At 32.6% G+C, this 26,193-nt stretch overlaps 1 protein-coding gene and 1 long non-coding RNA gene across 2 annotated transcripts in view; both read right to left on the reverse strand.

Moving 5' to 3' along the window:
* The window catches only part of Dscam3 (Down syndrome cell adhesion molecule 3), a 115,669-nt gene extending 104,892 nt beyond the window's left edge, over positions 1–10,777 (reverse strand). Inside the window, exon 1 of the mRNA XM_090102664.1 lies at positions 10,774–10,777. Coding sequence (XP_089958790.1) covers positions 10,774–10,777 — 4 coding nt within the window. The remainder of the gene's footprint in view (positions 1–10,773) is intronic.
* Positions 10,778–24,277: 13,500 nt separating this feature from the next.
* Positions 24,278–26,049, reverse strand: LOC149908144 (uncharacterized). The gene is made up of 3 exons (XR_016456829.1): positions 25,936–26,049; positions 25,391–25,535; positions 24,278–24,921 (listed from the first exon to the last, which is right to left on the reverse strand). It is a non-coding gene; the product is annotated as an uncharacterized LOC149908144 (long non-coding RNA).
* Between the last annotated feature and the right edge of the window lie 144 nt (positions 26,050–26,193).

Here is a 26,193-nt window from a genome sequence, read left to right on the forward strand (position 1 = left end):
TTTTTTCCTAATTGCATAACCTGTTTGCTGTATTATTATGTTGAAAAAGTGTGTGATAACATTCTAAAGAAATTTTTACACAAAAAATTGAGATAGAAATTAAGTAAAATTTATTTTAATGTTTTTAATAATTTCTCTACTTAACATACTTTGTATTGGTCAATTAAATCTAGCATCACAAATAATGTATCTCCACAAATTATTATCAGTAAAAAAACAGTCACGTCAAGTTTCACTTACGTAACTACAACCGAGCTATTTACAAGTTCACATTATTTCTCAAACTTTTGTTAACTAATGCTAAAACATGGAGTTTAATAACTGTAAGTACTACAATAATATGGATAGTTGAGTTTACATCGGGCAGGTTCCACGAAATTTGGAATAATACGCAACGTTATATTGAGTTTTAATGGGATTTTCGAGAACTCATGGGTACACGAAACTTGTTTGTTAATTTTCATAATTTTACTAAACGTGACCCTGTCGACATTTAAAACAAAAACTGTACAATAACTTCGCTTGTTGTGTTGGGTTCGTGTGTATCCTAGCGCTCTAGCACCTCTTATATAAATATAAAATAAAATATAAATATATATTTTTATATCTACTCAAAAAGTGATTGATCTACTTTGAATTTTAGGTACTCTCGGTAGTTATACCATGACATATAGGCGGGCTTGCATTCCTGAGTGTCTACTTTCACAGCTCCGAAAAATATGGAACCAACTACTTTATTTTCCTGGTCGAGTAGAGATGCTAGGAATTTAGGCATAAATTTAATCATCTTATTTTTATATTTTACACTGTGATCTAGGAACAAACGGATCTAGTCTTTAATATTTTTATTTCCATCACATATTTTATTTCCAGATATTACAAAAATCTTTATGTAAAAGTCAGCTTCAAAACACGCCAACCGTGCACAATAAAAATATACGAATGTTAATAGCCTGTGTTATACAAACCTAATTATAAACGTAGTCTCCAAATGAATAATAAATCCATAAACCGCCATGTGCCAGCACGCCGAGTTAAATCTTTTTAGGTCAACGGGAAGCTGGGAAGTCACAGATTAAAAAAGGCTCTTATGAAAATTGTTCAGGCTTGTTCTTTCACTACTTCGACTTTAACAAGTTCACGGAAGTTCTAATGTTCAAGCGAGTTACAGTTTTATGGTTGCGATTTACGTTATTAGTGTTAAATCTGGTTTGTTTTGATAAGTAATAAAAAGATCACTGTGATTTATTATGTATAGATAGTGTTGTAAAGGTTTTTACAAAATTTTAATAGGCTTTAATATATCAATAGTTTATTGTTATGGTTTGACAGTAGATAAATATAAAAGTTCTCTGTGTAACGCAAGAATTTTGATGCATTTTTTAAAATTCCTGAAAAATAACAAATGTGTTTTATTTATTTATTCCTAACATTACGAAACTACTGTACAACAAAGAATTTTTCAAACGTATCTTAATGAAAAATTCTCTAAAATTGCTTATGTGATATTAATATTTTACTCTTCGCATATTTTTTATTGAGTGATTATTCTTGTTTCGAAAACGAAACAACGCCATGATAAGTATTTTTATACGTCATAAAATTTGAATTATGTATGAAATCCCCAGAAATATTCTTGTTTGACGGCAATTTGTAAATTTTACCGTTTATGAATTATTCCACAAAATTTATACGTTTCCCAAAAATGTATTCAGAAAGGGAAGAAGTACCTATTTGTTTTATTATAAGAGTAAACAATTTTACATATTTGAGATTAAAAACGATGATAGAATATTATGATTTATTACAATAATATTATTTACAAAAATGCAAAACTGTCACAACCAGTTGGCGCCATATCATGTAAACTGAGTCAAGATGACGCCTTCGTGCGAATGCATAACATTGTATAAACTGTATATAAATAATATAGACGAAGAACTTTCTCAGTGATTATACTTTAGCAGAAATACAAACATAAACTCTTAGAAAAGGATGATTTATTCATCGTAGCATAGTTGTACAAGCTGCGTAGCACTGCGCTACGAACACTGTAGACGATGCTACGCGCTTAAAATTCAATGTACTATAATATATTTGTTTAAGAAAGTAAAGAAAATAAAAAAGTTTCCAAGTTTTATGTCGGGTTTTTATGATAGAGTAGCAGAATACAGTCGACCGCAGTGATATTTTTAAAATGCACATAAAATCCTTTGTTCAAATAAATTGTTGCATATGCATACTTTACACCATCTAAACAAAAATAAACTTTTTGCAGTATCTTCATTAAATATTCCATTATTCATCATCTAATATAGAAGACAATACAAAGAACCAGAGCCTATCGTATAACGTTAAAAATGTTTCGTGTCATAATATTCTCAACACCTTTGAAATAAGATCTAAAATCGCGTAGCAGGGGTTAAACGCATTAACATATAAACAAGGTGCGTTGTATTTTACAGTCTTAAAGCTAATGAAACTCGGTTCGGGAGTTCGTTATATTTTTATAAGCTTGATAAAGAAATTAAAGAGTGAAACGGCGGAACATTTTCCTCGATCATACCAGCTGCGTGCGTACACATACATTTTTAAAAAGGCACTCAAGTCATAATTCGGCAAGTGTCGGCGTTAATGTGAAGTGTCTTAATCAACTAGAGAGTATGTACATTGTGCATGATTATAAATCTGGGAAAATACAAAATTTATTACCAACTTTTCGCTTTTGTAAAGCATACATTCGTATAATATGGGTCAGGGTTGTATAAAGTCCAGGCTAGCTTTTACAGAATTTAATTTTTCAAACAATCATTGATATTTCAAAGGCATGTAATACGAAAAAAATTGTTTACTGATAAAAGAATAGAAATTCTTAAATTCACATTCTCCATTATTTCTTGTACATATTTATTTATATCGTAGAATCCATACTAATATAATCTGTGCCTCCAGTGAATAAGGGAATAACTCAAAAACAGCACTTTTCAGGAGAGACAAAAAACTATATATCAATACTAAATCTTTATTAATTCAAAATTTTAAGCTTGTATGTGTAAGATATGATGTTAGACTATATTTTTACATATGAACACATATTGTAACAACCCCATAAATATACTTTTTTCGTGTTTTTTTGTAGTTGTGGCCTTATGAACGAGTTCTTCATGGAATAACTCAATGTATTCACATAATTTTTTTTTTACTCTTTGCAATATAACGACTTATGCCCTTATGCACTATGTTCATAATCGCACAACACGACTTATATTATTGCCAGTTTTGGTTTTATAGAAATGATGTGACTTATTATGCTTGAAATTTGTGTACTTTATGACTCAATTGAGGCATTTTAGTGGAAAAACTATGCACGTAGCTTGAAAAACGAATGAAATCAACGGGGTTTTTTATCGTTATTAGATAATAAAAACAAAACAACATTTAGGTATTTATGCATTTAACCCTAGAAGTCCAATCTACGTAAATTTGACGTATGAACTCTTCTATATTTACCATCGAATCGCTGCAAAATCCAGAACCAACTTATTAGCCGTCGAGACCTAGCAGTACATAGTTGGCTCATCCAGGTAAATTCCGCCATTTGGTTGTAAAGAGGATGTTGTGCGTCATTTTGACGTATAATTGGGCTTATCGTAACTTTTAAAACTGTTTCAAATTTTTATTTTGTGATTTATTTGAATAATTTTTTTCCAAGTCACGTTTCACATGATATCTATAGTATTATACTATAGATTGAGTATAAAATGGGATCCAGACAACTTTTATACTAGGACGAAAAACCTTCAATTTTAGTAAATGACGATTATTGTCCTCCGCTGGATTTGGACTTCAAGCAAAGGGATTGGGTGGCTGAAGATGTTGTCCGGAGTAAAACCGAATATGTAATGGGGTTTTGTTACCCATGTATAATGAAAGTCGTAGATTGTAAAATAAACCTTTAATCGATCTTTCAATAATACAGTACCTACTATGTTGTTAATGCTATACAATGTTTCACCAGTCACCGCAATGAGTCTAGTCTGTACAGGTTAGCAGGAGACAATCATTGAGTATTGGTATTAAATACGTATCAACTGCGTATTGCGTTTTGCGTATTAACTATTGTTCTAGTGAAAATTAATCGTCGAATCAATTTAAAATTCGATCAAGTGCGTTCCGTTTCGGAACGCCACAGATAATAAAATATAGATAATAAAAGTGGCAACGCCACAATGTCATGGTGGTATACATTGAGGATACAAGCACTATAAAGAGATAAGAGAAGCCCGAAAACCATATTCCTGTATGTTCAGTTAATACAGGAAAAGTTATAGGTGGTCAGTGGCGATATTTTACGGCATGATATAGAATTTTAACAATTTCTATATCATATAATATCAAAATAATGTAGATAAATAAAGAAAATACAATGAGCCGCAAAGATTTTATGAAAAAATTAAGCACAGATTTGAAGGTGCCTTGGATGCAAATACGACTTGTGGCATACGCACTTTGAAGAGACTCTACGTGACAATAGCCCAATTTTTTCAAAATATGTGGTACCAGAGTATCCATAAAATGTTTACGAAAATGCAGGACCAAAGAAGTATCGATATTTCGGATTTTTTTCCTATAAAAAAGGCAAATTACCAAAGCACAGTGGCTAAAACGCTATAAGCGGAGAAAACAATATTCATAATTGTCAAGACTGGTTATAAATACTTTTTTTTATGCGACTATTATAGACTATAGTCTTATTGTCTTGATTATTGTAGTTAGATAATTTTTTTTAAAAAAGATTAAAAACGAGTTATTTTTTAAAAACTTACCCAATTATAAGAAGAAAATATAAGTTTAACATTTTTGTTGGCTTTTTTTAGATGATTCAATTATCGTTCTGTATTTATATAAACAAAGTGTATAATATCATTAAATGCACTTAATGTGTTAACTGTATTTTTAATATCTATTGCAAAAAATAGTTAATTTCCATAGAAATATATTGGTATCCCAAGTTAACTGATAAATACCTTTTTTAAAAAATATAAAGATTTGTTGTTGCAGATTTATTGAAAAAAACGATTTAAAAAATAATAATAAGGAATAGTGTGCGTTGTTTCCGTGCAGTATTCAATTAATAGACCAATAGCAACACGGCATTAATGCCAAACTGTCTCATGTCGTCACTTGAACCAATGACACTAAAAGAGTTGTTCCTTTATGCTCATGTTAGAAAAATGACACAAATGCGTTTAATACTAAAATAGTGTTAGGACTGATGGAACAAAATGAATTAAGTCTTTATTCAAAAAGTATAACTACACATACGTCTTTGTGTTCGTGGGTACTTTTGACTCGAGACGAATAGTTCCTTTGCGATTGTCTAAAATGATGGATAAGGTAACTTATACCGTTAATCACACCCTACTTATACCGTTTGGGTCATTCGAAAAAATGGGTTAGGACGCAGCTAGAGATATGACCTTTTGATATGTTGTGTATTTTGACGAGCTGAATCCAATGGTGCAATAAAAACCAAAGGGAATAACTCGTCTTACTCCCTTATTCACTGGAGGCACAGTATTATAAATGCGAAAGTAACTCTGTTTGTCTGTCTTACTCAATCACGCCTAAACTACTGAACCAATTTGCATGAAATTGGGTATGGAGATATTTTGATACCCGAGAAAGGACATAGGCTACCTTTTATTGCGAAATAATAATATGTACCACGGGCGAAGCCGGGCCGGACCTCTAGTTTATAATATATTAATAATGAAAATTGTTTTCCCAAATAAATTGTATTCCATCACAGACGTACAACCAGAAGTGAACTCCAAACTTAAGTTGGAGCAAGTATATTCAAAACTAGCCAAACGTTAAAGGGGCGATCCATATAATATATTATATAATACAGTACACTACTGTCCGCTGTATGTTGCATATTACAGCGGGAGAGGCACTTTATGAGGCCATGTTTCATTCCCTTTGTTTACGCACAATGCTTGTTAGAATTTACAGTTTTTACGAAGCATACACGGTGTTTATTGTTTTAAAGTTGAAACTCTGTATTGTTTAACGAATTTACCAATTTTTTATTCTGTTTATGTTCATCACGAGGGGTATTGTGTTTTTCCTAATATTTGCCATTGGTATTTTTTTCAAGCTCGGCTTTTAATATTTTGAAATTTTGGTACTAAAATCATTTTATAGGAGGATATATTATGAGTTGATGTTTTAAACAAATAATATTCATGTGATGACTTATGTAACAAGTACATACCTAAATAAGGCTGTCCGTCTGTTACGTTTTCAAGCCCAAGCCACTGACGTTGACAAATTGTTACATACGAAAAAGTGAGCACTTGAAAAGGAATTTCGCTTAAACGTAGTGAAAAAATTTAAATGGCATAAAAACTTATATGCATGTATTATGTTACACGCTATAATTTTAAATAAATGCGGGTGATATCACTCGAATATAACTACTTAATAATAATGTTATGGCTGTAAGAAGAGAAAAAACGTTTCTTATGAAAATTTTGTTTTAATTTGCGACGCAGAAAGTCATAATATCGTTTTATATTAATAATGATGATAGATGAAACAGGAAAATGAAACGGGGAAAATAATTAATTATTTAATTTATACTTTTATTTGAATTTCTCTAACGATGATATTTCAAAACGGACGTGAACGACTTAATTTATAATGAAACAGGTCGTACTTATAAACTGTTGCTTTATTTCATAATATTTTATACATCTAGTTATGTAGTAGAATCCCTTTAGTTGTAAGAAGTTTTTTAAGCACCGCAAATCTTTTACTAGACCATGTAGCAAATGTTTTGAAGGAAGCCCTCAGGCACTACAAGTTAATATTTTCAAATTCTCATACATAGTTTAAGTAAATATGTGCAAATGAAATTGTACAAATGCAATTAAAACCTTTTATTTCTATAATTTACATGGCAAATATTTGTATGGTTAGTAATTTATTAATGAAATTTCATTATTCTTTTATAGATAGATAGATAGATAATGCTTTATTGCACACACACACAAGATTTACAATAAACACAGAGAACGACAAATAGATGCAAGTATGTACAAATGGCGGCCTTATCGCTGGGCAGCGATCTCTTCCAGACTACCATTAACATTAACAGGAAAACACATTTAAAGGAGGTGGGTGAGCAAAAATTGGGTGAAACCTTGCTCCGTCACTTTTACTAATTATAAGAACATTTCAGATTACCATTTTCATATTCACTTAACCAAGTCGAAAGAAGTAACATGTAAAAAACACTTGACAAACCAAAATGTTAAGAGTATCAGGATCGTGTATCGTTTAGATTTACATTTTAATTGGCTTGAGCTGAAAAACCGAGCTCGTTAGAAGAAAACATAAACAAAAGCAATTTGGCTTCTATTCAATCAAATGAAAAGGTTAAAATGCCAAGCGTTTGTTGTTTATCTGGGGGCACGGTAGTGCCCCCGCCAAGACGAGCCAAGCGACTACGCGCACGGGCACTACCTTCTGGGGGCACGGTAGTGCCCCCGCCAAGACGAGCCAAGCGACTACGCGCACGGGCACTACCTACCTTTTCTCGAAGCGCTTCGACGTTTTTTTGAACCCTCATAACTTGGGTTTGGATTATGCTAGATCAACAAAATTTTCGGGATATATTGTCAATAGCGGACTTATTGAACATATTAAGTTTTAATTACATTAGCTTTTATACTTCAGATTTTATTTATATCTAAAAAACGCTAATTTCGTCACTGACTCACTGATGATCATCAAAATTCTTAAGGTATTTCCTAATGTCCTAGAAAGCTGAAATTTTGTATGTAAGCTAGTATTAGCACACAAACAACAAAAAAATTATAAAACTTGTAACTTTCATCCCCCAACCCCTTAAACTAGGGGATGGGAGTTTGTATGAGACCTGTGATTTTAAAATTTTAAATTAAATTTTGATGACGCTCTAGCGTTATTAGATTTTAGATTAGATATTAGATTAGACCTCTAGGTCTAATCTAATAATCTAAAACTTGGTTCCCCTAGATATATATATGTATAGGTACTCCTTGTTAAAAAAAAAATTGTTACAAACAACCTACAAAAAGAAATGAAATCCCACCAAAAACATTTTCATGTAAAATGTTGCCAAGACGAGCCTATATGACTCGCACTGTCAAAAAGTTATCAGATCTCATGTAGAGCCAAGCTTCTAACACTACACGCCCTAACTCTACAAGGCCTAACTTCACAAACTCTACACCTTAGTCAAAATATGTGGCTTGGCCGTTCGTTACTACAAGAACTATTGTATAACACAAAAGTAATGAACAGTGAATTAATTTTTCACCTTGCGCCGATGTGAATGTAGCGAAATGGCCAAGCCACATATTTTGACTAAGGTGTAGAGTTTGTGAAGTTAGGCCTTGTAGAGTTAGGGCGTGTAGTGTTAGAAGCTTGGCTCTACATGAGATCTGATAACTTTTTGACAGTGCGAGTCATATAGGCTCGTCTTGGCAACATTTTACATGAAAATGTTTTTGGTGGGATTATATTATTTGCTTTGTTTGGCTAAATGTATAATTATTATTTGTTGTGTAGTTCTTCGACAATTAATGTGATATATAATTCGTCTAACTCTGTATGTAGCAGGTTAAATAAATAGTGTTGAGTGTGTGTAGGCTTATACATAGAACGTTATTAATTGTACTTGAATAATTTGTTTGTTATATTGTTGTATAAGCTGTTTGGAAACTAATAAAATAAAATAAAAATAAAAATCTCGTGAATTTTTAAATTTGTAACATGTGTATATTAAATATTTTTAACTCACAGGATAAACATAATATCTTCCATTAAGCCATAAAATTCGAGCCTCCATACAAATATCATTTTACTTTAACAAGTAACATTAAAACAAAGCTTTTATCCTAAAAACTAGTATTTTCAATACATTTTACACGTTTTTAAATGTTTTAGGGACGTCTCTTACATTTATAGTGTGTGAAAAAGTGAGGTGAAAATACGATAAGTGCTTTAAACTGACGTAATCTCCTTGTATATCGTGTACTGCATTTATACATAGTATCTGCAAAAGGAATACGCGAGTTTGTCGCCAACGCTCTACATCATAATATTATATAATGGATAAATAATAAAGTATATTAAACATAGATACATAAAGTCAGTGATCAATCTTTTGTGTTCTACCAGACCGACACATTCTTTTTCTTCATCTCCACCGGGAATCGAACCCAGGACCCCTCGGTGCTCACGCGTCAACCACTATACCAAGGAGGCGATAAAACATACATACTTCGTTATAAAAGCCCGCAAACCACTTTGTATTTGGGTAAAATTTACAAACGGTTTAGTATATTTACTTATATGAGAAAATGATACCCTTTGTATTATATTGTTAAGTGCTAATTGGGTCTGATACATACTATATTCATATTATTCTAACTCCTTCGTCATAAGCGAAGAATGTATTGTTTTCAAAAGAAAAATAAATAAATATTTCCATATGAAGCAACCCGACGCTCTGGCGACATTTGTTCAGGCTTGTGACGATAAACTATTTTTGTTTTTCTTCTCTTCAATAATGTGCACTCGTATTCATAATATTTTAGTAGCAATAATATTATGGATAGTTGAAGGCTGTTTTTAGGGTTCCGTAGCCAAAATGGCAAAAACGGAACCCTTATAGTTTCGTCATGTCCGTCTGTCCGTCTGTCCGTCTGTCCGTCTGTCACAGCCGATTTACTCGGAAACTATAAGTACTACAGTGATGAAATTTGATGGGAATATGTGTTGTATGAACCGCTACAAAAATATGACACTAAATAGTAAAAAAAAGAATTGGGGGTGGGGCCCCCCATACATGTAACTGAGGGATGAAATTTTTTTTTTCGATGTACATACCCGTGTGGGGTATCAATGGAAAGGTCTTTTAAAATGATATAAAGTTTTCTAAAAAACATTTTTCTTAAAGTGAACGGTTTTTGAGATATCAGCTCTCAAAGTCGTAAAAAGTATGTCCCCCCCCCTCTATTTTTATAACTACGGGGTATAAAATTCTAAAAAAAATAGAGGTGATGCATGCTAATTAACTCTTTCAACGATTTTTGGTTTGATCAAAGTATCTCTTATAGTTTTTGAGATAGGTTGATTTAACTGTAATTTATTATATTTGCTGCTACGGAACCCTTTGTGCGCGAGCCCGACTCGCACTTGGCCGGTTTTATTTGTAATACAAACTAATATATCCGAAGTATTTTCACAAATATTATCGAAAGTGATTGGAATACGAAGATATATAATATATTCGATATATTTTCTTAGCAAAGATGTGTTTTTTTATTTAACTTGCGGAGTAGATGAATGAAACCAATGAAAATTATTCTTAAAGTTTTCAATTATACTATACTAGCTAACCGCCCGCAGCTTCGCCCGCTTTGTCTAAAACCTAATAAATTATATATTAAAACCTTCCTCTTGAATCAATCTATCTATTAAAAAAAACCGCATCAAAATCTGTTGCGTAGTTTTAAAGATTTAAGCATACAAAGGGACATAGGGACAAAGAAAGCTACTTTGTTTTATACTATGTAGTGATTATAAATTAGGACTAAATTATTAGACTTAATCATTTCTTAACAGAGAAAATATTCTGTAAATTTAAACCTCTGAATCGCACAAAAATATCGATTTATAATTTTAGTCTTAAATAATATTATAATAAACACTTACCCATGATAAATAAAACAATAACTGACACAACCCACGAGACCATCTTGGCGCGTTCGTCTCACATCGCTGGCTCAATGTTTGACGATCTGGAACAAAAGAGTGTCCTTATACATTCATACATAAAGATGGAAACTAAACATATAGAATAATAAAATATGTAGGGAAAAGAGGCCTTCAATTAAACTGGAAGAAAACTATGTAGACTTAATAGTTAAAGGATAATTGCTTTTAGATTATTATCCTAAATATAAAGAATTAGCCACTGATGTACGAAAACAATTGATTACGCGAAATTTAATATTGGACCAAAGTTCCAACAAACTTGGTTCATAAATACAAGACAAAAAATCATGACAAAACCTCACAAGTGCGACGTTATCCGATAAAGCGACCTTCGCAAAATCAATAAAAGCTCCGAGATAAAAACAATTAAAATCGCCATAAATCCACATCACCGAGTTCTCGACGACTTGTACTGAGTTGATAAACTCGAGTGGCCGGATAAGGCGGCTTAATTACACTTCTAGTTTTTACGACTTCGGAATTTATTGAGTCGCTGAAAACACGCAATGTAACGCGAACTTGGAGATTGCGTAGTTTATTCGGATGGGATTTTTATGTAGCAGGGCACAACGGTATCAGAGGCCTATAAATGAATAATATTTTTTTTCATTTAAAAATGTAATTTGATAATATTTGGCTGTTTGAATAATAGTGTCAGCTTTCAATATGGAAAAATAAACCAACAATTTTTGTAATTTATGTGTAAACATAATGATTCAACTCTATTGTGTGAAAAACAATAAATTAATTTTGACGTGATAACGTCTTTAAAATCGTTTTAGTCGGGTGACATGTTCAGAAACTTGTGTCACACCAAAACCTCACGAGCGCGATCGCAGGTATAACGGTCTCATCTCGAGCGCTGCCACTGCATTATGTTATCACGTAAACATCGCGATCGTAAACCTACTTTACAAACAACCAATTTTTTTTTATTAAAAAATGTCATCTGAACTTTTAAAAACAATAAGAGATATTGAAGCAGTAGTTCCTAAAATGTAGCCTCTAAACCTTCAATTTAAAAACGTTTTACTAAAATATACAGAGGTATTTTATGAAAAAATTCAAATACTACAGGTGAGAAAAAACCGTTCTTAAAATTAACACTACAATCATTATGAAACTGGTGCACGTGGCATATAATGCGAGAATATGAATCACAAAGCAAATCTACTGTAAAATAAAACGAAGGCTCACTACCGCAGCTTAATGAGATCCCATTATATTTTTAAATTTCCATTAGTCCAGAGTCTAGGATACTTTCCAATTTTTCTGCCATTGCTGCGTTTCTATCTGCGTTCTATTTTAAACTGAATTCGTACGGGTAAAGAGTAGATATTAGTTTGGCGTGGGATTGTAAAGTTAAGGGTAGTTCGCAATCAATTATGCAATCCGTAACGAACGATAATAAAGGCAGGTGCTTGAAGCTTGACAAATCTAATTAGGGTCCTCCATTAGCCGAGTATCATCGGCATTTTACGATTACGAGAAATATAACATTAATTCGATTTATTTCATTACGAGGTTTTGTGAATTTGCTTTGCGTCTGCAAATTGGCATCCACTTTGTATCAATTAATTTATTTCCATAATTTTCATGAACATTATTAATTCTAATTAAGTCGAAAAGTGCTTATAAAGTTGTCTAATATTTATTTTATCCCATTACAGGCTGTATACCAAATTTCTGTAATTTTACGTGATACCTACTACGAAAGTACCCGACTTAATTAGGTTATATTTTTTGAAGTATTTTGCATGTATCTCTTTTTTAACTCGTTGTATGTATTTTAATCAATAAAGTAAACATAAGATACTCTATTTCATTAATGTATAATTTTAAAATTTATTATTTCTTCCTAGGTCAATACTCTTTATTTTATTATAGGGTAAAAGCCGGATAGTTGCGCCACTTTTCAAAAAAGCTATATTATGAAAAATTATGTACTTAATAAGAATAATGAAACATGTATATCAAAAGATAGGTCTTTAAACCATCATGTTAGCCTATTTTATTAAACATAATTATCAAAGGTTTTGAGTAAATCCTGTTTTATTTGACCTCTCAAATGAAGGATAGTAGCCCAATCTAGCGGATAGTTGCCTATCGTAAATAATACTTCAGAGGATACTTGCCTCGTGAGGGGATAGATGCCTCACAATATTTTTTTTAAATAAAAAAAACAAATTTATATCAATTCACTTAATCAGTCTTTATTATTTGTTACAACTTTGGCATTAATCATCAGAAGTGAGGGATTTCATCTTTCCACATCGCATGCAGCATCCAGTTTCATCCATATTAAATATTCCATCTGGTTTAGCCAGCAATTCATTCTCAGTTAAGACAGTAGGTAATAAGTAGATCAAAAAATTTTGCAACGTCTTCTTGTTGAGACCCCTCGCTCTTTCAATTGATAAACCCTCAGCTTGCCTCAAAACTATTTCGGGATTTCTTTCCAGAAAGCTTTTTAACCATTGTGGCCCAGCCGTTATGCTTTAACCCCAAATTTTCGGCAAACTGGTAAGCTAGCTGACGAATTGTATTTCTTTCAGGAGGAAATCCTGCGTCTCCAAGCTTTAGTATATGAGTCACTAGACTTTTTTCATTTTCAAAATCAAGGACAGGGTACTTTCCTGGAAGTTAAATAAAAAATTAGCGAAATGAATATTGTACCGGCACGGAGATGCCTTATTACCAATAAAAACGCAATAATATTAATATTTGCTAGTGAAAGAATTTGCAGTTGCGGATAGTTGCCCCGAGAGCAACTATCCGCACAAGTTTCTAAGGCGACTATCCTTTTTGATACGGATACTTGCCCTTTTTATTTGCGAAATAAATCAACAATATTTTGCAATAAAATGTAATTAACAGTATAATTTAAAGTCTAATGCACGCAAAGAAACATAAACTATATTGAAATCACAATTAGTAACAAAAATATTCAATACAAATGACTTACCAATATAGTTTCAACGCATATCGAAGTTTCACCGCGGAACAATTTCGCTCGCACAGATGAAACGCGTGATTCTACACAAACGCTTGACGTGGCACTGAGGTCTGCGGGAGGGGTACTTACAACTATAGTAAAGCGTTATTGCCACTAATGTCCGTAACATAGTGTATTCGAAACTGCGGCAAGTATCCCACTGGCGCAACTATCCGGCTTTTACCCTAATGTAAAATGGTAAGCAGTCATCACAAATACTATTCATACTGACCATTCTTATGAATGAGTTGTTTAGTGAAAATCGTTAAGAATGAATGCAAGAGAAAGAGTTTTCAGTGATGAATGTTACCCACAGAAAGTTCTTATACAGACATACAGTTATTCATCCGTCTAAACCATTTAAAGCGCTTTAAGCCATAACATATGATAATGCGACAGCATTCACTCATTCATAAAGCAATTATTACAGAGAAAAGCTGAAGAAAATTTCATAGTTCCTTTCATTTCAAATAAAAAGATATGCAACGTATTCTTGCTTTGATAGACTTTCATAAAATTAACGTCAATAAAGTATTGAAATGCATTAAAAATGAGACACAATTGACTCTATAACATTGGACGTAAAGGCCAGATCAAAGAGATTCGTCTGAATGACGATTAAACACCCGCAGAATTATGTTCATGTTTCAACTGAATATACAATGTTTTCCATTTATAATTTCCAGCAGGTGACTGATGAAAGACTAACCGAACAGACAGAAGAGTGTTAAATGATATAAAAATGCTACGAAATAATTACTTTTCTGGGTTTTATTTCAATAATACCAAGTGCTGGGAATTATTATCCGCTTGACTTGTTGTTGTAAATTATATCTAAATTTAAATGGCGTTTTTTTACTTACATTATTGGGTAAATTTTTGTAAGTCAACAACAGCTGTTAAAATACGTGTTTTTTGCATTTTATTGGCCTTTATTGTTAAAATTATTGTGAAAAACAAAACTTTCTTCTATTTCTATTCTATTCTTCTTATTTGATCGTATACTTAACCTGTTTTTTATTATTTACTCAGCAGAGATGCATTTAAGCGATAAGGCCTCCATTTTACTTTAAATTTCTTTATGCATTTATTGGCTCAATAAAGAAATATGAATTGAAATTAAAGTGAATTCACTCTCTATTGATTATTTTAGATTCAATGAAAAAAGTAATTATAATAAAAATAACTTCTACCTAAATATTGGCTTAATAATTCGAAGTATCTTTAGTAAAGCTAAAATACAGAGTTGTTGAATATAAATTGATGGTTTATTTGCGTAACTGAAAGCTTTTTAGAAGTTCTCAATACGATAACAATAACTCAACAAAAACAGAACTGTATGAAAAGTATCGGATTTTTTGTTATTCCTGTGCGAAATTTCTTTGTTGAATATACGGACTATGTACTAGTTTTGCACACAGCTTTGCTCCCATTTCTCAAGTGAGAAGGTTTTGCGAGAATATTTTATTTTTATTTATTCTGTGTTCCAAGCTCACAATATTAATTTTCTTAGAGATATAAGAAAATAAATTAATATAAGATATAAGAAAATTAATTAATAATAATTATATCTTATAGGTTAATAATTATATCTTTTTAAGAAATTAAGTTAGTAGGTACATTTTTTAAATGAATTAAATTTTGAAAAAGAAATCAATTCTAAAACCTGGGAATAAAAATCACATCAACCGAAGGCATTTGAAAATTTTTGGTTTTAAAACAAATTGCTTTTTCCGCTGAGACTCCAAATCTGCGCCATTCTTAACTTTCATATAATATAATAAGATAGAGATTGAAAGACTGTGGATATTTAAACGGGATATGCGTTGCTTGCATAATAAAATTTAAAGCACGCATGCAAGAATATAAAGAGCAAAATATAGGTAGAGAGCTAGTGTAGAATATAACATAAACAAAATGACGAAAATTTTACATTTGAATACAATAAACTAAAAAGGTGAGTTTTTCGTAAACAACATCGAAGAACCCTCGTAAAAGCTTCGTTATAACAACTGTCACGTAAGAGCTCGAATATGAACATTTCTACAATAACAATAAATGTATACAAAAAAACTGCTTATATATTACTATGGTGCCCAAAATTTATACCTTTTTCTAAGTACATTGTTAACCTCTTACTGTGCGGCTTTCGTACCTACATTTTTATACAGTAATGAAACATCTTATATGGTTTAAATTAACACTTATACTTATATTTTAGGGTAGGATGTACAATTATGTAGTTTCATCATTTTTACATAATATAACGTATTATAATAAATCATATTGCCATGCTTAAAAATATGTGATGTAATAGGTTGGACTTACTGTTAAGCTTAGTTTTGTCTACAGCCCAATAAAAAGGTTTTCTTTATTATAATGGTATTTACTATACGTTCTACAAAAGATTCATTGTAACGAATTACTTTAGCTGTAATAATTTTGTAACATTTTATATGAAAAAAAAAATTTTGTGTGGTTTTATGAAACCACGGTAAAAGTGAAACTGTTCGAACGGTTCCGAACACTGCTTTGTGTAGCGCATGTCGCGTGACGGTCGGCTGCCGAGTAGGTATACCTAGGTACTCGGCTCGCGAGACCTGCGCTACACAGACCAAAAAGTTTGAGACGATGTAATAAAAGTTTCACTTTAAAAATGAAAAAAATATTTATTTAGACCCACATTATAAGAAGTTTACATACATGAGACACGACAATCGACTAAACTAGGTACTAGACCTGTGCTATAGGCGATCGACGCTTATCATAAAACATATACAATATTATAGTTAAGTTAGAACTTTAACATATTGTATAGTAAAAATGATTATTCACTTCAATCATAAGGACTTATTGAGAATCATTAAAACTCGATGACAATTATAGTCGACTCGCACTTGACTTAACGTCCAATTTTTAATTTCGGTAATGCGACTTTTGATCATATTGGTATGAAATATAAATTGGAATGATTCACTGATATTGTATTGCTTTATCCAATTTCAACTACAACAACAACTTTCATTTCATACATAATTATTAAAATAAGCTCTATTTTAAGCTCTACCTACGTTACTTTTATTGCACGCCTCATAAGCGAAGCGTTGAGGTGGGTACTACTGTCACTTCGCGCAAAACATCTGATTTTTCAAACTTAAAATGTCTTTATGTATAATACATTGCACTTGTAAGATAATACATACACACACATATTAAGAAAAAACACTATTTTTAACGTTCATGATATTTTTGATGTCATTTTTGTTATTTAAACTAGTTAAAAAACAGTTTAAAAAAGTTCTGTCTTGGACGTCCGTGTGTCTGTATGTGCGGATCCTTTTTCTTGTTAACACGATAGCGACCGAAATACTTTACTAATCGAGTCTTTTTTTTTCTCTTACGCTTGAGTATGCTCAGGAATAGAACCCTTTCATTTTTCAGGGTCTGATTCGATGTGGTTTAATTGTTATTAAATAAACAAAAATAATAATTAATAAATATTTATTAAAAAAAAAATTATGAGGCGTGCACTTTTGGATTTTCCAAATTATTTTTAAATAATGCATATAAATACGAAATGGTGAAAATTGTTATGTAACTATATTTAACTTGTACGTGAAAAGCTGTTTATTTCAGTACCAGTTATTAATTTAAAATGAGTATTAATTATATTACAGTGTAGTTTTATATTAACATGAATTAATTGTAAACGTAATTAACATGTGCTTGCATAAATAATTATTAACATTTCATTATTTCATACCGTTTTAATTTGTAAATCATATCAGTTTTATTAATATTTGAAAATAATAGACACATATATGGGATAAATAATATAACACCTGAACTACGTTTATCTGTTAAAAATTATTCGTATTTCTAGGACTAAATAGATTCCTTAGTATGCTATCACAATAATTCTCACTTTAATTAAGGTGTAATATGCCTGCCTCTTACCGTGATTTTTTTTGTAACTGCTGATTGACGAAAGCAAATAGTTCATTGTATTCTTTTCTCGAGTTAAACCAACAGAATATTTGTATATAAATAACTAATATCTGTTACTATTTTTTTTCTATTATAAAGAAAAATAATATTTTGATTGTTCGTTTGCCACGAATAAATTAACAAAAACTAGGAGATTTAGACTACAGGCCCGTGTTGAAACAATTATGGGTCATTTGACCCACCAGGTGACCTATCTAGAACGATATAAGAGCATAAAATAATAAAATTCAGCACTATGACGTCACTTGTAAGCTGTCCACCTGAGTGAAGATGAGAATTCGAAGGTTCAGGTAGAGATTTTCTCCCCTTGTCTCCATGATTTTTGTACGGCGTTGCGGAATAATTGATTAAAAGTAGTATAGAAATAGTATGACACAGATGCCGTACAAAATCAAATGACCAAATTTACTCCGGCAACTATCGAAAAATAAAAATAAATTCCGACTTTGTGGACCACCATTTTTGTACGGCATCTGTGTCATACTATTTCTATACTGCTTTTAAGCCATTATTCCGCAACGCCGTACAAAAATCATGGAGACAAGGGGAGAAAATCTCTACCTGAACCTTCGAATTCTCATCTGCACTCAGGTGGACAGCTTACAAGTGACGTCATAGAGCTGAATCTTATTATTTTATGCTCTTATATCATTCTAGATAGGTCAGGTGGTGGGTCAAATGACCCATAATTTTTTCAACATGGGCCTGTAGTCTAATTTATTAAGGCTAAATTTATTTGGACATTATACAAGATAAAAAGTAAAACAACTAAAACCCAACTACGACAAAAAACGACGCTGAAAAAGTATAAAACAAAAGTTAAATTGATGAACTAATAAAGAAGCTATGAACGAAAAGATGTGAATTATATGCAATCAGCCCATGAATACAGGTAAAGTCACAAGCAAATGCTAGTAATATATATATATTCATAATGTGCAAGTAAAAAGCTTTCAAATGATACCAAACACGGCATATTTATCTTAACTTTATTTTTTTACTCTGTATGTTTTGTCCGCTAGAGGGCGCCACATTAGATTTTGTGAAACCCCATATAGCCTATAACCAGCGGACAATTAAGACGCTTCTAATGATATGTCATTTGTCGAATTCTGATAAGTAGTTTAGAAGTTACGAGGGAACAGATGAACATACATACATACATACATACATATATACATACATACATACATACATACATACATACATACATACATAGCCTGTCAAAATCATAACCCTCCTTTTGCTTTGCCGTAGTCGGGTAAAAACTACATCTTAACGAATAACATAAGCTTTCGGTCAAATAGGGGCGAAGCCGGGGTAAGAGGCTAGTTGAGAAACCAGTAATCAATCTGTACTCATGATATAAACTGCTAGGTAATATTTTATTTCTCTATAACTTCCTTTTTTACATTAAACGTAAACAAAATGGTATCTATACTTGTAACCAAACGAGAGAGCATTATAAACATTATGTTATCATGATGCACGTGGATCAGAAATCGGTCCGTCATTTGTTGTTGGTGTAAAATATATCTCATTTCTTAAATAGGTCACTCGCAGAAGGTTAGCACCTCATATTTATCCTACATACAGTAATTACTGTCAACTCCATACCGTCTCACAAATATTTATTCGAGTCTGAAAACTTCACTCAAGCTCCACTCAAAGCTACGCATCAGCTGATCGGGAGCACATTGAATACGCAACTCGAAAACTTAACAGGCACTCGTGGAGACCTCAACCCCGCAACTCGCAAGGATGCTACGTACCTAGTTTTATTTTTCTATTTTCCTAGAGGACGGTTTGACGCGGACGCGGGACCGCTTGGCGCGGCGGCTACAGCCTGACTAAATCTCTGCGTGGAAGCCAGGTCAGGTCATCTATTGAGCTGAGTTCAGATAAATTTTGATAAATGTTTTAATTGTTTGTGGGTTCTGTGGCTAGTGACTGTGATTGTCTTGGGTTGTGGCTTAAGTAGTGATTTCTATATAGTATTGTAGGCATAATGTAGAGTTAAGCAGTAAAGTCATGTCTCTACAAAAATATAAATTATTTTCGGTGAGCTCTATATTTTTTTGAAAATATGTATAAATTGCATGCAAAATAACATAAAGATTGTTTTTATAAAAATATTTTTCGAACGTTAACACTGTTCTTTATTGCATAACAATGAAGGTTGGGAATCTTAAACGTGATAATAGTGTGAAAAGTCATTATAATTTATTTAAATAAATGTAAATATATAATAAGACGTTACTATAAACTGTAACGTCTTATTATATAACATAAAACTTCATATAATACAAAAGCTTGGATACATTATTATTTGATTTTAAATTTTCCATCGTACTTAAAAATACAAGACACGGATATCAAATTCAAGTACATTGTAGTCAAGACTTTACTCAGCATCCCTCACACACAAAACAAACGCACGCACACAGCCGCAAGTGAATTTGATACATTTTTTGTGTGTGTATTATTCAAACGTAACTCCTCTATCACATCTCTATGTGTGTGTTTTTGAAAATGGCTGCCTTGATTTCAGCGCATGCGTGAAATCGTACAAATATCTTTGCAATCACCGATCGAATTTTGAGTCTTGAATATATGCGTTTACAGTTGCATTTATCGTGCTGAGTACAAGTTAACTTTGCCAGGAAATGCGCGCTTTTGAAGTTCTTGGGTAAGGTAAAGGACTCTTACTGCGTGTAGAGAAAGGAAATAAGTCGTGTTTTGAGCAGTATGAGTGTGTGGAGCCCTTATGCTCGTGCCAGGCCTTTGAAAACGCCTTAATTAATAAAGATGAAGGAAAATATTACGTTTTGTGGACATCTTCAAGTTTCAACATTATATTTGCTCAAAATACAAATCAAACGGGTCTTAATAAATTATACTAATGAAATTTGTTGCGATTCGCTCAGTACATTTCAAAGTAATAATTATATGCATGTATTTTAAACGTGAAGTACGTAAACGTACCTACCTACGAATAACTTTAGAATAAATGGGAGTTTTAAATGTATAATTTAATCTAATCAGTAGTACCTACACTCATTTCCTTAGATTCATTTAATAATAAACTATTTTATAAGTATTGAAGTTTTCATCCTCAAAGTTTCTCCTACTTAATATTATATTTACCTACCACACTTTTCTGCACAAGAGATTATCCAGTCATGCTTTGTCCTTTGTTAAAAAGGGGCCTAAATTATGTGTGATATCTTTTGTCGTGGGAAAGGAGCATCATGTTCTACACTCGATTACTTTGATGTAGTGCTTTACACGAATACAGTCTTTATTTATTAAAACATGAATATTATCAATATAAAAAGACGTGTGGCACTCGGGGACTGCCGCGGTAAAGCTATTGCATAGCATGCCTTCAAGCCACACCTCCAAGCCCGTCGAAGTGGGGAGCGTGAGGTATTTTCGTTACGGAATTTCTCGATTCGGTCCCCGCGCTCAAGGCCCGCGATAGAAGCTATGCAATAGCTTAATAAAATGTGAATCAAAAAATGTACAAAATATGATCTAAAGATAACTATAGCATGATGATATTGAAAGTTAAACTCTTGATTAGATTCGATTGAATGATTCAATTCGATTCTATTTGGGCACATCAGATTTTTTTGCGGATTCAATCTATTTTGCGGATAAAATCTAACCTTAAAACTAATTTCTGCTTATAGCTGTGCTTATTTTTACGTACCATTGTGAAATTTTACAAACTGTTGCCCAAGATTATAAGAGATAGTAAAAAAGAACTGTTAAGCTTAAGATTTAATTAAAAAAAAACGTGTGGCACTCGGGGACTGCCGCGGTAAAGCTATTGCCTTCAAGCCACACCTCCGTGTCCGTCGGAGTGGGGAGGGTGAAGTTTTTTCGTTACGGAATTTCTGGATTCGGTCCCCGCGCTCAAGGCCCGCGATAGAAGCTATGCAATAGCTTAAAAATCAATCTGAGTCCTATGTGTATTTTACTAATAGGTATTTTAACGAAAAAATCTGACATGAATCGGAAATACATATTCCATCAAATTTAATAAACGCTCTTACTCAAATTGTGTACTCAAAATTATTAAAAATAGGTGTAGGAATTACAAGAGTTTAATCGTTGTACTAACTCTTTGTTTAAACTGGATGGTATAGGCATGATATATTTTAGGATAAATAATGGAACAACTGTTCTCATTATAGCCAAAACATAAATACAATGAAATAGTAGTCACAAAGAAGGTAAACCTTGATCAAGTTTCCAGAAAAACATTGAACAACTAAGTCTTATTACAAAGGGTCAAGCAAATTCTACCAACTCCAACTAACCTGGATTCTGGATAACTCAAAACTTTTCCGTTCAACACAATGAAAGGGTAGTCTTCTTTACTATGTTTTAGCGATAGTACCTTATAATCCATACTAATATTAAAAATGCGAAAGTAACTCTGTCTGTCTGTCTGTTACTCAATCACGCCTTAACTACTTAACAAATTTGCATGAAATTTGGTATAGAGATATTTTGATACCCGAGAAAGGACATAGGCTACTTTTTATCCCGGGAAATAGGATAGATTTTATCCCGGAAATCCCACGGGAACGGGAACTATACGGGTTTTTCTTTGACTGCGCGGGCGAAGCTGCGGGTGGAAAGCTAGTAGGCTATATTTTTCCTTCTTAAATTATGTGCAGATGAGAGGCTTAGTTGTTAAAGTTATTACAGGATGCTCAAGCTGAAATCATTTATATAAAAGTTTTTCAGTCCCTTTGTGCCTTTTTATTCACTCCAAGTTACAATGTGACAATTAAGACATGGGAAATTTCACGAAAATGATAAAAGGAACTCTCATGAGTTGGCGTGAGTTGGGTAATGATAACAGTAAAGGTAATTTATTCAAGCAATCAAACAAGAAATGCCTTTATTTTGTATATTCTTTTTTTCTGAATTGTTTTATTGTATGTTCCAGCTTGGAACTTTGTTTAATTAAATTTTAAAATCATAAAAAAAAACCTTTTTACAACCATCCATGTGAATTAATTATAATTATTGTATGATAGGTAGTTATAGTAAAAACATGAATGTTCTTTAATTTTGATCTTAATATCTTTGTATGTACCATGTTTTTATACAATAAATGATTTATTTATTTTATTTATTTATTTAATAATTTCGAAAAGACTGTAAACTTTAACAAAACAAAATACCCGTTGCAAGTATACTTTCTTTGAAAATCTGTAGTAGACATCGTTAAACACATAAATGTAGAGGTGAAACGTCACCGGAGTGCCGATCGGAGGGACAAAGAGAGTTGACCTCCGCTGCCAATGACAACCTTTGTTTGGTAATTTATTGGAACTATTCCAATCTTTTACGTATAAATTGAATAATTCTAGAGTGAATTTTAGTTTAGATGATTTTTTTTCAGTGTTTATTTTTTTAAATAAAAAAACGGCATGGAAAGTTATGTGAAGATAATAAAAATTTAGTCCTCTTTTACCTGGTACCTTTATTAATGGTCTATAAAACAAAATTTAAAAATAAAAGCTTATTAACTAAAGCTATTAGCTAATTTAAATTGCTCTACTCTACTAGGAATGTTATAATGTTCAGTACAAGTATTTAAATCTAGCAATCAATATTCACATCATGTACGGGAGATTTTCCTGTACCTCAAAAATTACATCATTGCAATTCGGCACAGCTAGGACATTGATAGAGCGGGTCCCAGTGTCCAATTAGGCTGGCCCTCGACTCGCTCTCAGCTCTCAGAGCCAAAGCACAACACTCCTTTCTGTCTGTTACACTTTCGAGATTGGCGGTAACGGGATGGAATTGCTAAGTATGTGTTTTTCTGTTATGTAACCGAGCTTGACGTTTTACTGATGAACTAGCTCACTGCCCGAGGTGATTCTTGTGTTTATCTTATAGCTTAAAAAATCGACACTCGTATCATAATAATTGTCAATTAGTCTGTGATCTCTACTATATAAAAATAAGTCGGGTTTTCCTTCCTGACGCTATAACTCCAGAACGCACCAACCGATTTCCACGGTTTTGCATTCGTTGGAAAGGTCTCGGGCTCCGTGAGTTTTATAGCAAAGAAAAGGTGTCTATGGTGGCGAAACGGAGTTCGCCCGGTTTGCTAGTGTACTATATATTCTATTAATTCTTTGGTAAAATGTATCGAAATCGGTTCAGTTATTTTGATGTACAAATGGAGCACGCTATAATATATGTGTCGTGATCATATTCGAATATGTGTACTATGTAATATGTACCTTGTTCAAGATAATGCCAGTCAGATTTTGATTTCTTTAAATTTTCCTTATCGAGCCAATAATAAAAGAAGTATGATAACCTTGTAACGTATAGGAAAGGTGTTTGCACGTTTTCACTTCAGGCGTGTGGGTTTGAGATTAGTGAAATAAAAGGCACAAATGAATCTTATAACTTTATTATTATCTAAACAGATATTTACAGGGTCGGCAGTGTACTTTGGCGTAATTAACATAATACCTTATAAAACATTGAGCAAACATACGAGACTTGCTAATTACATAACTAAATTTTATAATATTATAGCTTAAAAAGTCTAAACATTAATAATAATTATTATACAAACGTTCACATAAAATAAACAGTAAAAAAGTCAGTGGTATATATTGACTAGTAGTATTGTTCAGTACTTTTTTTTAATATAGCTAAGAACTATAGAAAGTCCAACGTAACTCGATATAAAATTAATACAATGCCTTCTCTCGTATATGTAGTTATCCTTAAATATACAGTAACGAACCTATTCAGTACCTATTACGTATCAAAAAAATATTTCGAAATTTACAATTTTGTCCATTTTTGTCGATGATAGATACATCTCTATATAATATCCAAATAGGCCGCGAATAATTCGAGTTAATTACAAAATTAGAAACTTTAACTTTGTTACAAATAAACCAACAAATCGTTTATATTAATCTACTAACAGTAATAATTATATCTAGTCGCTTATAGCAGTCTTTATTGTCGTTCTTCAAACGTGTATTGTAAAATCTCGCCTCTCCTGTTCCTGACGCTGCGGGTATCTGCGGATATAATAAATAAACATTTTTAAAATAACGCCATCTAGCAGAAAATTTCAGAACTCTTATGATTCGGAAAACACAGTTTTATAAGCCATGCTAGTGTTTATAACAGACGCAACTAGATGGCGCTAAACGCAAGAACGTATTAGACTTTTTGTTTCTTTAACCTTTTGTAGAGGGCGTTTAAATAAATCAAATTTATTGCGTTACAGACGATTTTTTCTGACTTTCTAAGATTTTGACGGCTGTAACGTTTGACTGTGCTAACGCACCGTGTTGCGTGCACGATGCTGACAGCCGTAATGATTTAGGTACATAGATTATTTTTGAAACTTCTTTGGGCGTGTTGAGAGTAAAATTTCCAAGTCACATCATGGCAACACCGTCACATCAAGAAGTAAGGCCACGATTTTGGTATTTTTGAAGTTTTCCAAAGAAGTTTGACTTCTGACACGCGCACGTACTATACCTGTGTGCGCTGGGCGCGTGTCGGCGCGGGCGGCGGCGCGCGGGGAGGCGCGCGGCCGACGCGCACGACTCCGCGCTCGAGTCCGTCACGCCGCGGAACGACTCCTCTGGGAACGCGCCGTAACTCTCCGCTTTCAAGCTGACATCTAATGACGATAATATTAAAGCTTATCATTTTCTTTCTTCTAATAATTGAACTTGAAGTAATCATCAAAAAAAATAGAAAATGTGTGCGTGTACTAGTGTACACACGTAAGAAGTGAAACTTCTTTATGACCTTATTTTTCAAAAAATAATTTACTATATGCAACTTTACAGAAATACGTCGAATCACGCGTGGTAGGGATAAGAAAAAGATGGCGCGTAACGGAAAAATGTCACGCGTAACGAAAAAATCTTACACTAAATTTTTTCTAACCCCGATAAAGAAGTTTCACTTCAATACTTTAAAAAGTATCATAGTATAATAGCAGTATAATATCTTTCCCTCATATCCTACTGGACCAATCATATTATATTTCACTATGCGGTTCACCGGTCACGTACCCTTGGCAGGCTGGTAGCCGGCGGCGCTGCACTCGGCGCAGGGCGAGCCGCTGGACTCGGAGTCAGACTCACCGCGCCGCACCATCAGCGTCATCGCGCGTGACAGCGTGTACTCGTCTGGGAATGGAAAGAAACAAACATTTAATTACACCAGGGCTTATAATAGTAGGTTTATAAAAATGAGATTCGTTATAGTGACCTTGACATAAAGCAGAAACCACAGCTCACGGAATGTTCAGAAATATTGTCAATACAATG

Source organism: Colias eurytheme, chromosome 6 (genome assembly GCF_061535395.1).
Source record: "Colias eurytheme isolate Ceu_HAF_F1 chromosome 6, ilColEury1 Martin Lab GWU primary, whole genome shotgun sequence".
NCBI lineage: Eukaryota > Metazoa > Arthropoda > Insecta > Lepidoptera > Pieridae > Colias > Colias eurytheme.